The sequence below is a fragment of the Microtus pennsylvanicus genome, chromosome 21, assembly GCF_037038515.1.
Source record: "Microtus pennsylvanicus isolate mMicPen1 chromosome 21, mMicPen1.hap1, whole genome shotgun sequence".
Classification (NCBI taxonomy): Eukaryota; Metazoa; Chordata; class Mammalia; order Rodentia; family Cricetidae; genus Microtus; species Microtus pennsylvanicus.
In genome coordinates, this window is record NC_134599.1 from 13394414 (window position 1) to 13407000 (window position 12587).

A 12587-nucleotide genomic window follows, 5' to 3' on the forward strand; every position below is an offset into this window, starting at 1 on the left:
CCTGTCTGCATCCATCGCAGAGAGGAGGCCCGTGTGGTGTGGGGCGGGACAGGAGCAAGGAGAGGCCCTTCCTCCCTTTGTGCTCCCCCCGCCACCCAGCCCTATAAATAGGCCCAGCCCAGGCTGTGGCTCAGCTCTTGGAGGGAGTCGAGCACCAGGCATCCAGCAGTTAAGTTGTACCCCTGCCAGCATGGCCAGTGAATTCAAGAAGAAGATCTTCTGGAGGGCTGTGGTGGCCGAGTTCCTGGCCATGACCCTCTTCGTCTTCATCAGCATCGGCTCTGCCCTAGGCTTCAATTACCCGCTGGAGAGGAACCAGACACTGGTCCAGGACAACGTGAAGGTGTCGCTGGCTTTCGGTCTGAGCATTGCCACTCTGGCCCAAAGTGTGGGTCACATCAGTGGTGCTCACCTCAACCCAGCTGTCACACTGGGGCTCCTGCTCAGTTGTCAGATCAGCATCCTCCGGGCTGTCATGTATATGATTGCCCAGTGTGTGGGGGCCATCGTCGCCACTGCCATCCTCTCGGGCATCACCTCCTCCCTACCTGAGAACTCCCTTGGCCGCAATGACGTGAGTGGGGTGTCTCAGGCTTGGGAGGGTTATGTAGGAGGACACAGAGAGGGCATTGGCTCCATTTGCCTTGTGCACAATGGGGACACTGAGGAACAGAGAGGATGATGAGGGTTGCTGGGGTCATGCCGAGTGCTGGGGCTGGAACCCAGTATGCTGCAGGGTTTGTTTGCTGCCAGGTGCTGTGGGCATGAGTGAGTTAGTCTCTAACGGTTGTGCCAAAGTCCCCTGCAGAGTATCTACTGCCAGGAATGAACTGAGGGGGCAGCTAGCTGTGTGCCAGCATTTCTCCACCCCACCACTAAAGTTTCTTGGCCCTCCTCTGTTCTACCTGAGAAGCCACTTCCCTCCTTGGCAGCCCTGTGCCCTAGGCAACCTCTTCCTACTGTCCCAAGTCCACTTTCTCCAGATACATATCATGTTTAAACCCACTTTTGCAAGTATCTGAGCATGAGCCCCTTATGAAGTTGCCTGGGCTTCTAGGTCCACACTCAGGTCCCCAAGTCAGCTTTCCCAGAAGGTCAGGAGACAGCTCTCTTTCATTCCTCTGTCCCCTATAATCAGACAAACTTGAGGAGTTGTTGGGAGAGTTTTCTAGATAACAGTTCAGGAGAAGAGCTCAGCTCTTCAGTCCTTGGCCACTGAATGGTGTGCCATGCCCGCTTCTTGTGTGTGGAGGTGGGAGTGGAGCGGTGCACGTGTCTACACGGGTCCTGAACTTGTGTAAGCTACTTTCAAGTTGATGGTGCATTTGCGAGTGTGTAACCACTTGTGCCCATCGTTCCTGACTTGGATGACAAGCAGATGCTGACAACTGCATGGCAGCTGTTCAAAATAACTGCTAAGTGGCTGGCCCTGATGGTGGCTGCCTGGCCACAGACCTTTCCCATCTTCTTAGCTCAGTGCCCATGCCGAGTGCACTTGGGTTTAATGGGGACCAGTTTAGTAGGAGTGTCTGAGTAAGGGTGGCGGATGTCTCAGGCGGGACAGGGGCAAGGGAGTGGTCTGGGGGCTCCTGAGAGTTGGATGTTTATGGATGAGTAGACTCCTCTCATTTCCCAGCCGAAGTCCAAGTGCAGGAGATGCAGACAGGGAGGGAGGTGAAAGTCTGGTGCAGAGGGCAGCTGATGTGGCCCTGCTGCAGGGATGAGCACGTCTATGTCACAGTGACACCTCAGGATCACGCTTTTAAGTCAACCTCTGCTCAACTGGAGATTGAAGATTAGCCCTGTGGCCGGAGTTTAGACTTTAGTTGGAGAAAACTTGGCTACGGTAGGCGCAGGGAGCAGAATTAGATAGACTGTGTCCCTCTAGACTCCAGTCTCTCCAATAGGAGCAGGACTAGGTGCCTTGCTGAATTCCACTGAGAAGGCTCAAGTTCCCACTGAGCTGGGGGCTGGGGGGACAGAAGCAATGAAGGGCCCCTGTGGGAAAGAGGTGGTGGAGACTCCTAACTCTTGTCCCTTCCAAGTCAAGTGACAGGCAAACCTCTGCCCTTGCTGGCAAAGGCTTTGCATTCTCTAATATGTCATCCCAGGCAGAGGCAGAATGTGATTGCTTCAGAGGCACCTGAATCTGGCTACACCCCACTTCAGTTTCTGCAGCCCCCTCCATTTTCCAGAGTTACCCCAGTATCTGTGTCAGGCAGGATACAACTGAAGGAGAAGGAGGGCCAGGCTTGTGTGGGGACAGCTTGGGGACAGGCACCCTAGCCCGAAGTCCTGTTTGCTGTTAACCACTGAGTCTTCTTGGAGCCGAGTATCCTGAGGTTTGAGGTGGGGGCTAGGTTCTCGTGACATTTCTGCTGCCCGCATACTACCAACTTATATTGTTGGCTGGAGCTAATTACCTACCTGAGAAGGGCTTGGCTAAGAGGAACCCCCAGTGGCAGTGCCATATGAGGGGACCAATATGTGGTGGGACTCTTACTAGCCACCCAAACCATGGACTTTTGGCATACAGTCTGTCCCCCAGCCAAATAGCTCTTCTCAGGCACTAGCTCCTGGACCTGGCGGGACTGAGGGTGGTCTCAATGCCTTGGAGGGACAAGCAGACAACGGAACAGGTGGCAATCCCTTCCTCTGCACCCCAGGGGAAGGCGCTCACTGCTCCTCTGATCTTACTCCCACCCCGCTGCCAAAACCTGGGTGGGGTGAGTTGTTGGCATGGAGATTTTCAAAGAAAATAGAGAGAAAAGTGGCAGGAAGTGGTTGGGTGAGTCAGGGGGTGTCCCCAGGGGACATGGTGGGGACAACTCTCTCCTGACTAAGTCAGGAAACGCCCAAGAGAGAGACCACGGACCTCCTATAATCCCATTGGTGCCTTCTGGGTTAAAGACCTGAAGCCTAATTTTCACTCTTGGTTGGAGGCTCTGAGGTTCCCTGCCCAGGGTCAGCCACCTGCACCTTGTGTTGCTCCATGCAATTGATGGGACTTAGATGTCCCTGATTCCCACCTATGAACCATGAACAGGATATAAAAGGGTGTGGCTATCTTTGGAAAGTAGAGGATGCTGGGGCCTTAGAGTCCTGGCGTTCTGGCTGTTTTCATTCTTCCCCCTCTCTGGCCCTCGTCCTGCAGAAATGACTGGGGCTGTTGGGTGCTGAGGGTAAGGCTGGGTCAGCCAGGCTCCCCACACCGGGCAGCTCATGGGCTTGGGGCCAGATAAGCAGCACAGCTGCCTGAGATACCGCGCAGGAGGCAGGTGAGATAAGAAGTGTCAGGGCGGGCCAGGGAACTTTTGAACTGGAAGGATGGGAGGGCCAGGAGAACTGCAGGGAGGTGATCTTGTAAGAACCCACGTGCGGACTGAGAAGGGGCTGCTGGGCAGAGCTCAAGCAAAGGGCAAGGGAGGCCATGATCTAGAGGTGGTCACTGAATTTGGGCAGGCTGGGATCATGATGGGAGGCTGGACCCCAGAAGCGGTAGGAGCTGGTATCTGAGTACGTCTGGAGAGGACTGTGTTCCCCGAGCCTCCCCGTCTAGCCACCTGGGGATACAGGCAGAGGGCACAACTAGTCTCTTTAGGGTCATTCTTAGTCCTATTCATTTGGGTCCAAGGACCCAAAGGCTTGGAAATGCTTCCACCTGCTATGCCAGATGGTATAGCTCCTGGTTTTAAGTTTTCACTCTTCTAGTTTCTTAGGGGTTAGCTTCCTCAGAAAATGAGGAGAGAGGGCCTTTCCTACCAATAGGCCTTCCCAGGTTGAGCCCCCTGCTGCCTCCCCCGGGACTTAGGAGTGAACTATGTGAAGTAGGTGTGACTTTCCAATGCCTTGGGCCAGTCCAGCATGGCCAGGAACAGAGCTGGAGACGGGGTGTATAGCAAAGCTGAGACCTGTAATTACTGTTTCCAGCCAGAACCTAGGAGTGAGAGGGCAAGGGAAGAGCGTAGAGAGGTGGAGCCTTTGTGGCAGGGTAGTCATTCCTTCTCGCAAAAATGCTGAGGCCGGGTCCTCCAACAGCATCTGCTGAGCAGCGCAGCTAGTGTGGACCACTTGTCCCAAATCAGGGTCTGCCTGGAACACGTATCTGAAAGAGTGTACTCCATGAAGGTCTATGCAGGTGGAGTTTGAGGAAAACTGCTCCCACCCCAGGTCACCCCACCCCACTACACCTCAGCCCTTCTGCCCCGGTGCTCCCCTCTCTAGCCTGAGCAGCCCCTAGCAGTTCATCTGGAAGCCCCTTCACAGTTTATTCTCTCTCTCTAGGGCTCCACTCAGGGTGTCCTCACCTGCAACCCATGAAGCCTTTCCAGGCAGATCACAATACCCCCCCCCCGCTGTGTGTCTGGGAAGCCATTCATGGTGGCAGAACAACCTTAAATTCTTGATCACAGTGGGTCCCTGGGAACTCAGGTCCTGGTCACTCCTGTTCCCATCATTTAGAAGCAGCTGTAGGGCTCAGAACTCGGAACGGTTGAAACTTCAGCCTCTTACTTGCAGATCTGAGCGGGAACATGTCCTTGAGGTTCCATGGTGACCAGGGGCTCCTCTGTCTGGACCTTTTCCTGGAGACTAGAGAGGTCTCTCTGCCACAGTAGGATGGTACCTGGCGGAATGAGCAGGAAGTTATCCATACTCATGTTCCTCAGCATCCTGGAGCCTGAGACTAAAGCCCACAGACCAAAGACAGTGGGCAGGCATGATCAGCCCTTCAGGGGTCTGAAAGCTCAGTCAAGCCTTTCCAGAGGGGAGATTCTGCTCTGTATAAAGAAGATTTTGTTGTTTGTTTTAAACTCAGGAAGCAGTTTCCTCTAAACAGATGAGCTCCTGTCTCTAGAAATATGTAGGTTGGACCCACCTGACAAGGCAGCTACTCCAGCAGAGCCTGGCTGTGTGGAGGTGCAGTGGAGATGGGCAAGAGTGTTTGTGACACAGGCCTTGTGCCACACCGAGAATGGAGACTTGTACTCAGGTCTCTGGACGCTGGCTAGAGAGACACTACCTGATTTCAGGCAAGAGGAAATCTGAAGACCACCTGGGGCTGGAGTCTAGGCCAATGTCCCCATTCTACAGTTGGGAAAACTGAGACCCAACGAAGGTGTGGATCCTTGTCAAGGTCATACGGTGGGTAATGTCAGGGTAGGACCGTGTTTTAAATCTGCCTCCCCACCCTCCAAAGTGCACATATACTGCACAATCATGTACACAGCCATGCACATACATGACATGGGGCACAGAGCATGGGTTCGACACTGCCTGGATCTGGGGGCCCAGGCAGGGAAGGCTCCTCTCAGGAGCCCCTTCCTCTCCCTGCCCTGCGGTAAGGAAAAGGAAAAGAGGAAGTTGGAAACCATTGCTTTGTGTATTGTTTCTTGTCAGAAAGACAAAATGGTTCTGGGCGCAAATAAAAGGCCTTTGAGGCCAGCTGCTTTCTTACTCGAGGGGTCGCTCCCTCGGCCACTTCCCCCCCTTCTCCAGCTCGTAGTGGCACCACCCCTGTGGGTGTGAAGCCCGAGGAGGGACACAGTGACGCACTCAGAAACGCCAGCAGACACACCAGTGCAAACACACAGCAAACATCTGGGACTTCGTGCCGTGCAGAGCTCCCTGCTCCGCAGAGCATGCCCAACGTGGTGTCTTGAGTCACAGCGAATGTCAGGCTCGGCTTAGGAGTACTTGGCCAGGACCCTATCAGCTTGTTTAAATTTCCCTCGGGAACTTCAAAAGACTGACAAGCCTCTAATCCCAAGGCGAGGGTTTTCCCTCCTTTTCTTTAATCAAGTACAGCTAGTTAAGTGGCTGGATTCTCGCCTGTGTATGTTATTAGGCTTTCCGACTGCCTCATTCTATCATTTCCTAAGGGGAGGGTTGCTGAAAAACATTCACTTTGGGACTAGCTTGATCCGATTCTTGTAACGTTCCATTTTTAAATAATTTACTTTTTTGTCTAAGCAATTTCTTCTTTCTGCCTATAGGTCTAAAATTTTTTATAGTTCTTAGAGCGTTTAATTATTCTGTAACAAACCTGTTAAGGTCTAATGAAAGAGAAGGAACGAAAAGCACAATTGCCACTTGCAGACACAGCTGATGGTGGTCCACAAACCCATGCAGCTGTGCACTGAGACAGGAACACATGTAAGTTCTGGCTGTGGGGTGACAAGGTGGGGCCCACCGTTCCCTGGCGGACCAGGGCCAAGTACTGGAAACAGTGGGGGTGGGCAGACAGCCTTGTCTCTTAAGCCGTTCCTTGAGAGCAGAGCCTCAGCCAGGCCCAGCTCTGGACTCTGCAGCTCCCCAAGGGTGGGGCACAGGGGCAATCAGGGCCCTGTGCCTAGGACTTAGTGAGTTTTCCCAGTAGGCTGCCTACAAGTGGCAGGGAGGGTTCAGGTAGCATGTCATGGAAAGGGCGATCCTGGCCTGGGACACACACACCTCCTGCCAGCAACCCATTCCAAGCTGGGAACAGCCCGGTCCCTTGGTAGCCAGCGGCCTGGTGCCCTGGTAACCAGCACATTTGCCTGTGAGCCTGGGGTGAGGGTCCTGGCCTTACTGCCTCCTCCTTGAGCATAGGTGCTCCTGTCCTTCCATATGTGAGTCTCAAAGGTCGGCCGATCCTCTCCCAGCTAAACAGCAAAAGCATGGGCCCTTCTCTCTAAGAGCTTTGTTGAAATCAGCTGCCACACAGAGGTTGGAAGTTCTGGAAAATGTGCACTTTCAACCCATTTTGTACTGCACAACAAGCTTCCCCGTGGAGGTTTGTAGAGACCCACTAAGGCTCCCAGGTTAGGAGGGACAAACACCCAGCTGGGTGGCAGGTGGATTCCTCTTCTCCGTGATGCTCAGCTGCTCAGGTGATTCCATGAGGGCGTGGCAGATGGGAGCAGAAAGAAGCCAACTTCCATAGAAGGCTCAGAGCTAGTGTGTCTGAAGGGTGGCTTAAGCCGTGAGCTTGCCTGGGTCCAATAAGGAGCTTTCAGATGCTTCCCAAGAGCTGCGTGGCCTGGTCCACCACTCAGAAAACTCAGTGCTGCAGTTGCAATGTTAACCAGTGAAAATCCAGGCAAAACTCTGCACGCATGTGCTGACCTGGATCCTTGCCAGTGACAAACGGCAGCAACTGGGGTTGGCACTATTAAAGCGGTTGTTTGAAAGATAATGGACTGTATGTGATCGCTACGGTTTGACGTTTCTAACCTTCTCTTTCCTGGACGTGGAGTTTCTGCAGACCTTTATCGTTTCTGACCCTCTTACGTTTTCCCAGATGTAAGTTGAAGTGCATTAGGCAGTGGAGAACAGTTGTGATTAGCAGCCCAGACGGGAGGTGGGTGGGGGAGCTGGTGACTGCTGGGAATGGTGGTAGATGTGGGCTTTGGAAGGGAAAGGCTGCCAGTGTTATTGTGGCTTTTGGCAGTCAAGAGTAGGTACCTTCTGGAGTTCCCAGGCCTCCTGAAGACTCAGACCTCTGGGCCTGGAGCTGCCCGCTCTGCTTTGTGTAGACAGTGGTACTTGGGGTATGGCCTGGGATCGGCTGTGGTTAAGAAGCAGGGGAAAAGATGGACTGGCTCTGGCTACATCTGTGAGAAGGGCAGGGTGGTGGTTGGATCTGAGCAGGAGACTTAGGGACAGCTCCATTAATTGGTGAGGAAGTGCTCATCTCGGGACTTCTGCCAGCTAGCAATTAGGCCATCCCCAGAGAGAAGAAGAGATGGAGAGAGAGAAGCCATGAATTTAAATGAGGGTCACAGCCTTCCAGACTGTGAAGTGGAATTAGCCATCCTGGGCTTCTAGTCCTTCCTCCATCAAGCCTTCCCAGCCTTAGGTATGCTCTGCCAGCCAGCCCAGCTATCCCTCACCCATCTCTACCTCCCGATAGTTCTTGCTTCTGCCACCTTCACCAAATGCCTGAGACAGACCCGGGACCCTTGAGTCTTCTGGAGGCTCTAGAGTCTAGACAGAGCTGAGACCTTGAGCCCATTTTGCAGATGGAAAAGCTAAGGCCCAGAGAGAACCAGGTTTGTGGTACCAACAAGCAGAAGAGTAAGAACCTGAGCACTGGGTTCTGCCTCGATTGCCTGACTTAACAGTGAGGTGATAAACAGGCATTGCCCCAGAAGGCTCACAGGGCTTTGGTGGGCGGGGGAAGATGGGGGACGGGGACATAGCTTTGGGGTTGGTCAGGAAAGGCCCAAAGCTGGGGCTTCAAGGCAGCCCAGGGGATGTGAGTCATTCTCTGGGAGCCAGCACTGCAGACAAAGGCGGGAAGAGAATTGTTCTTGTGAGAGGGCCTCAGGGCCGAACTGGGAAAACCCCTCAAGAAGTGGAGGTGTGCCTCCCACCTCTCCCCCATAGAATGCCTGGTGGCCTTGGAGATACCACCACTCAGTTGGGAAACTGGAAGTGAGCCTTTCGTGTCAGCTTGCTGGGGCCCAGCCATGCCTCCTGGGAGGCAGACTGAAGGCAGAACATGCCGGTGTGTTCACCAACGTGGCCCAGCTCCCCTGTGGGTCTTCTCACTGCAGCTGCAGAGATGGTAGGGCTCCAGTGACTTCGTGGCCGTTCTCGTTCCCTTCTTTTTCCATGAGTCATGTTTCCAAAAGTGGTGTAGGCACAGGGGCAGCCAGACTACGGTGGTGGGGCCTGTGGAGCCAAAGAGAGGGGAAGGCAGGGCGGGGACCAGGAGAGAAAAGAGGGAAGAGAGGAGATGCAGGGGGGCAAAGGGAGTGGAGATAGGAAAGGCTTTGGACTTGAAAGGGTGAAACGACATCCACTTGGCTCCTCCTGTCTATGCTTCTCTTCTCCTGTGAATGTCCCTGACCACCTCTTGTGTCTGAGAAGCACCTCTCACCTGTATGAGCACTCCATGTAGCCAACAAGGAGGCCCTGCTTCACCCTGGGCCTCCGAGCAGAGGGAGGCAGGGTCTAGACAGGACAAGGGATCAAGCTAGAGGATCAACAGGTGTCGGAGGGGACGAGGACTGATCTTCGTTAACTGCTGTGTATGTCTGGGCCCTCTGGGTACACACAGTGAGAAACTGAGTGAAAAGCTAGGAAGGGGTTGAAGGTTGTCTGTTGGTGCTCTGGGGTTCTCATTACAATCGCCCCCCTGCTCCACTCACTGGGCCTTCTTGCTTCTCTCCTTTGCAGCTGGCTCGAGGTGTGAACTCTGGCCAGGGTCTGGGCATTGAGATCATTGGCACTCTGCAGCTGGTGCTGTGTGTGCTGGCCACCACTGACCGGAGGCGCCGTGACTTAGGTGGCTCAGCTCCTCTTGCCATTGGCTTCTCTGTGGCCCTGGGACACCTGCTGGCGGTGAGTAGGGGAATTCCTAGGTGAAAGCCACGGTGGGGATCAGGGTCAAAGCAGCTGGTGAGAAGGGCTAGTGTGGTATTTGTGGTACCCTGGATGGAACTTCCACCATGGGTAGGGGATGGCAGAGCTGCTTTGGGTGCCAGGAAAAGGACCCAAGGACTTCTAATCATGCCCCTTACTCAACTGGGGTTGATTGTCCCCTTCTCTGCACTCTCTCCCTGGTCTCCTTGCCACTTTCTTTACATTCCTGTTCTTTATATGCCCCCTTCTAGATCGACTACACCGGCTGTGGTATCAACCCTGCCCGATCATTTGGCTCTGCTGTGCTCACCCGCAACTTCTCAAACCACTGGGTAAGTGACCCTGGGGCAGCCAGGCACATGGTGGAAGCAAACTCTACCCCCACCCTTGAGGCCTATCTTCCTTTCACAGAGATTTTGGGAGATACATAGGGCAAAGGAAATCAAGAAATCAAATCCTGAGATGAAGAAGGGTGTTTGCATCCTGATAAGATTTCTGTTTAGGTTCCACTCTGGTAGCTCAAGCCTACAGCCCTGGCCGGTGCTCTTCCCCCATTGTCCTAACAATATGGTGGAGAGTAGGCTTGGAATCTTGGCTCTGCCACCTTTGCTTTTAGCAACCTCAGGAAGGCTTTGTGCCTTGGTTTCCCAGGCTGTGAATGAAGTGGGCTTAGGAGAGTTGGCTCTCCCAGGCTTTTTAGGATCAGGAGAGGACCCATGTCTGCAAACAGAGCTCTGAGCAGAGGAGACATTGCGTAGGTTTTAGCTCTAATTACCGTTGGTCTGTGTGCTCCTGGCCACCCTTCTATTACACTAGCCCATCGCTGGGAACTTTCCAAGGCTGGGGGAAGGGAGTAGTAGCCATCTTAAGAAGTGAGGTGCTACAGAGATGCCAACAGCTGGGTACAGAGGCCAGGATGTATCTCTACTACATACCCTGGTCTGGACCCACTCTGGGGAACCCAGGAATCAGAAAGTAAGAGTCTGGTCTATCTGCTTCTGACTCAAGACCGATTTGGCGAGATCCCCAAGGGGAGAAGGGATGATGCGGCCAGCTGTCCCCTAAACTCTCATGCTTCTTTCCTAGATTTTCTGGGTGGGGCCATTCATCGGGGGTGCCCTGGCAGTGCTGATCTATGACTTCATCCTGGCCCCTCGCAGCAGCGACCTCACAGACCGCATGAAGGTGTGGACCAGTGGCCAGGTGGAGGACTATGACCTGGATGCTGATGACATCAACTCTAGGGTGGAGATGAAGCCCAAATAGAGGAGGCTTGGCCTAGGCATCCATATGGGGGTGGGGCAGGGATGGGTGGAGGGAGGGGAGGGCTTAAATCCTATTGTAGACACTCTGACAGGCTGACCAAAGTCACTCCCCGAGACCTGCCTGACCTGAGTGGTCCTGCCTCGTCTGGGGCAGCAATATCACTGTCTTTCTTTCTATTTCCTGGTCTCAGAGCTTCCTGGGGACCAAGATTTATCAACTCAGCACCTCATTCCATTGACACCATGGAGGAGTGAAAGGGAGGGACCCGCTTGCTAGGTGTCCCCTCAGAGTGTGCTAGAAAGTCCCCCTCATCCCAAAGTTGCCCAGCAAGTCACCCACCTTAGGTGCCTGGAACCCTGCCATTGTTGCTTTGTGCCTTTGACCTTGGCCTTCCTTGAGTAGGCATCTTGTCCCCAAACTTGGAGGGAGAGGAGGTCCCCTAAAACTTTTACCTTTGGTCTATATTACCTCTAGGGCCCTTCCTCTTAGACTCACTATAGGACCTTGAAATTGTCCCTATGTGCTGGGGCTTCAGTGACCACATCTGTCAAGTGGCAAGGAAAGAACCGCTATGGGGACCCACAAGAGGGGACATACCACAGGTTCTAGAAGGAACAGTCTAGACAGCACTGCTCTGTCTACCTGGCCTGAGCTCTTTCCCAACATCCACAGCCCATGAGCACATGTGGATGAGCTATGAAGCAGAGAAGTGGTTTGGGGTGCTGGAAATGCCTGTCACCCAAAGAGGCCTTCTTTAGGTCGGTCTGCGGTAGCAGAATGAAGGACATTTTGTGGTGGAGGAAGAGCTCCCGCTCAATTATCGAGCTCTAGTTGGTCTGCCCATCTAGTATGGCCCTAACTGGATAGTTTTTTTCAGTCCTCCAGGCCCCCGTGCAGTGTAGATTCAGGGGATGTGTTTATTAAAGAGCGTTGAGCTAAGCAGCACTGTGTCTAAGGACGGAAGCAGCTGGACGTGGAGAAATCCTGGGACAGACACCCACACTGGGCATGCAGGGCCTTGGGTGCCCTAGCTCACACCATGATCAAGGAGGTCACTCCCGCCCTGGCTGATGAGCTCCTGGCTGTCTGTGTTCTGGACAACCTCAACAGGCTCACTATGGGACCCTAGGCACAGTCTTCTTTCTTTATGGACCTGATGAAGCATCTTCTGCTGCAGCCCAAGGACAGGTCAGAGCACAGGCAGCCCAGGGGCTGACATCCTAAATTCAGCTCTTTAGGCTAGTCCATCCAATCCCATCAGGCCAGAGTGGCTCCACCACTGTGCCCTTAACCGTGTTGTGAACATAAACAGATAGGCACATTCTTCAGGTGCTTAGGAACAGCAGGACAGTCAGAAGGCCTATGGTTACAGCCTCATCTCCACTCCCTAGCAGGCACCATAGCCCACTTAACAGATAAAGACACTGAGAACCCATGTGCCCAACTAGATCATATTGGGTCAATCTTAACAGCCAAGGTCATGTTTGGCCGCTCCCTGGTCAACGACGTGGACTCCTCTCACCTCCAGCTTCTCAGTTTCTGCCTGGGTAATGGCTAAGGGTCATGGGTGGTGATGAGAGACTATGTTAGAGGGGGCGGGGTGGACCCATCCCACCTGGTTCTGGCTACAATGATCAAGGACCCCACATCTGTCTGCTCTGTGTATGTTTCTTTGCAATTGAAATTTTATCTTATGGTAAGAAAATAAAGGACAATGACTTGTAAGGTCATCCAGCCTTCCTGTGTTTTTTTTTTTTTGCTTTGTTGTTATTGCATCCCCCCAAAAGATGCAATCCCCATCCTGGTCTGTGAGGGGATTTGTCTCACTGTTATGCCACCCAGTCTGGGAAGATGACAGACGCCCTTGTGTCCTAAGAGAATGCGTAGAGCTACAGGACAGGCCCGAGGGGGCACAGGGTCTTGCCCTTAGTAGGATGTGGAGATCTTGGGACAACTATGGAGAAGTGAAGGAC

General features: G+C 53.5%; 1 protein-coding gene across 1 annotated transcript; it reads left to right on the plus strand.

The window, feature by feature from the left end:
• Aqp1 (aquaporin 1 (Colton blood group)) lies at window positions 1-12344 on the plus strand. Its single transcript, XM_075955137.1, has 4 exons — window positions 1-574; window positions 9163-9327; window positions 9600-9680; window positions 10435-12344. Exons 1-4 carry the CDS (start codon window positions 191-193, stop codon window positions 10612-10614), a joined length of 810 nt encoding a protein of 269 aa, XP_075811252.1. The 5' UTR covers window positions 1-190; the 3' UTR covers window positions 10615-12344.
• The last annotated feature ends 243 nt before the right edge of the window (window positions 12345-12587 follow it).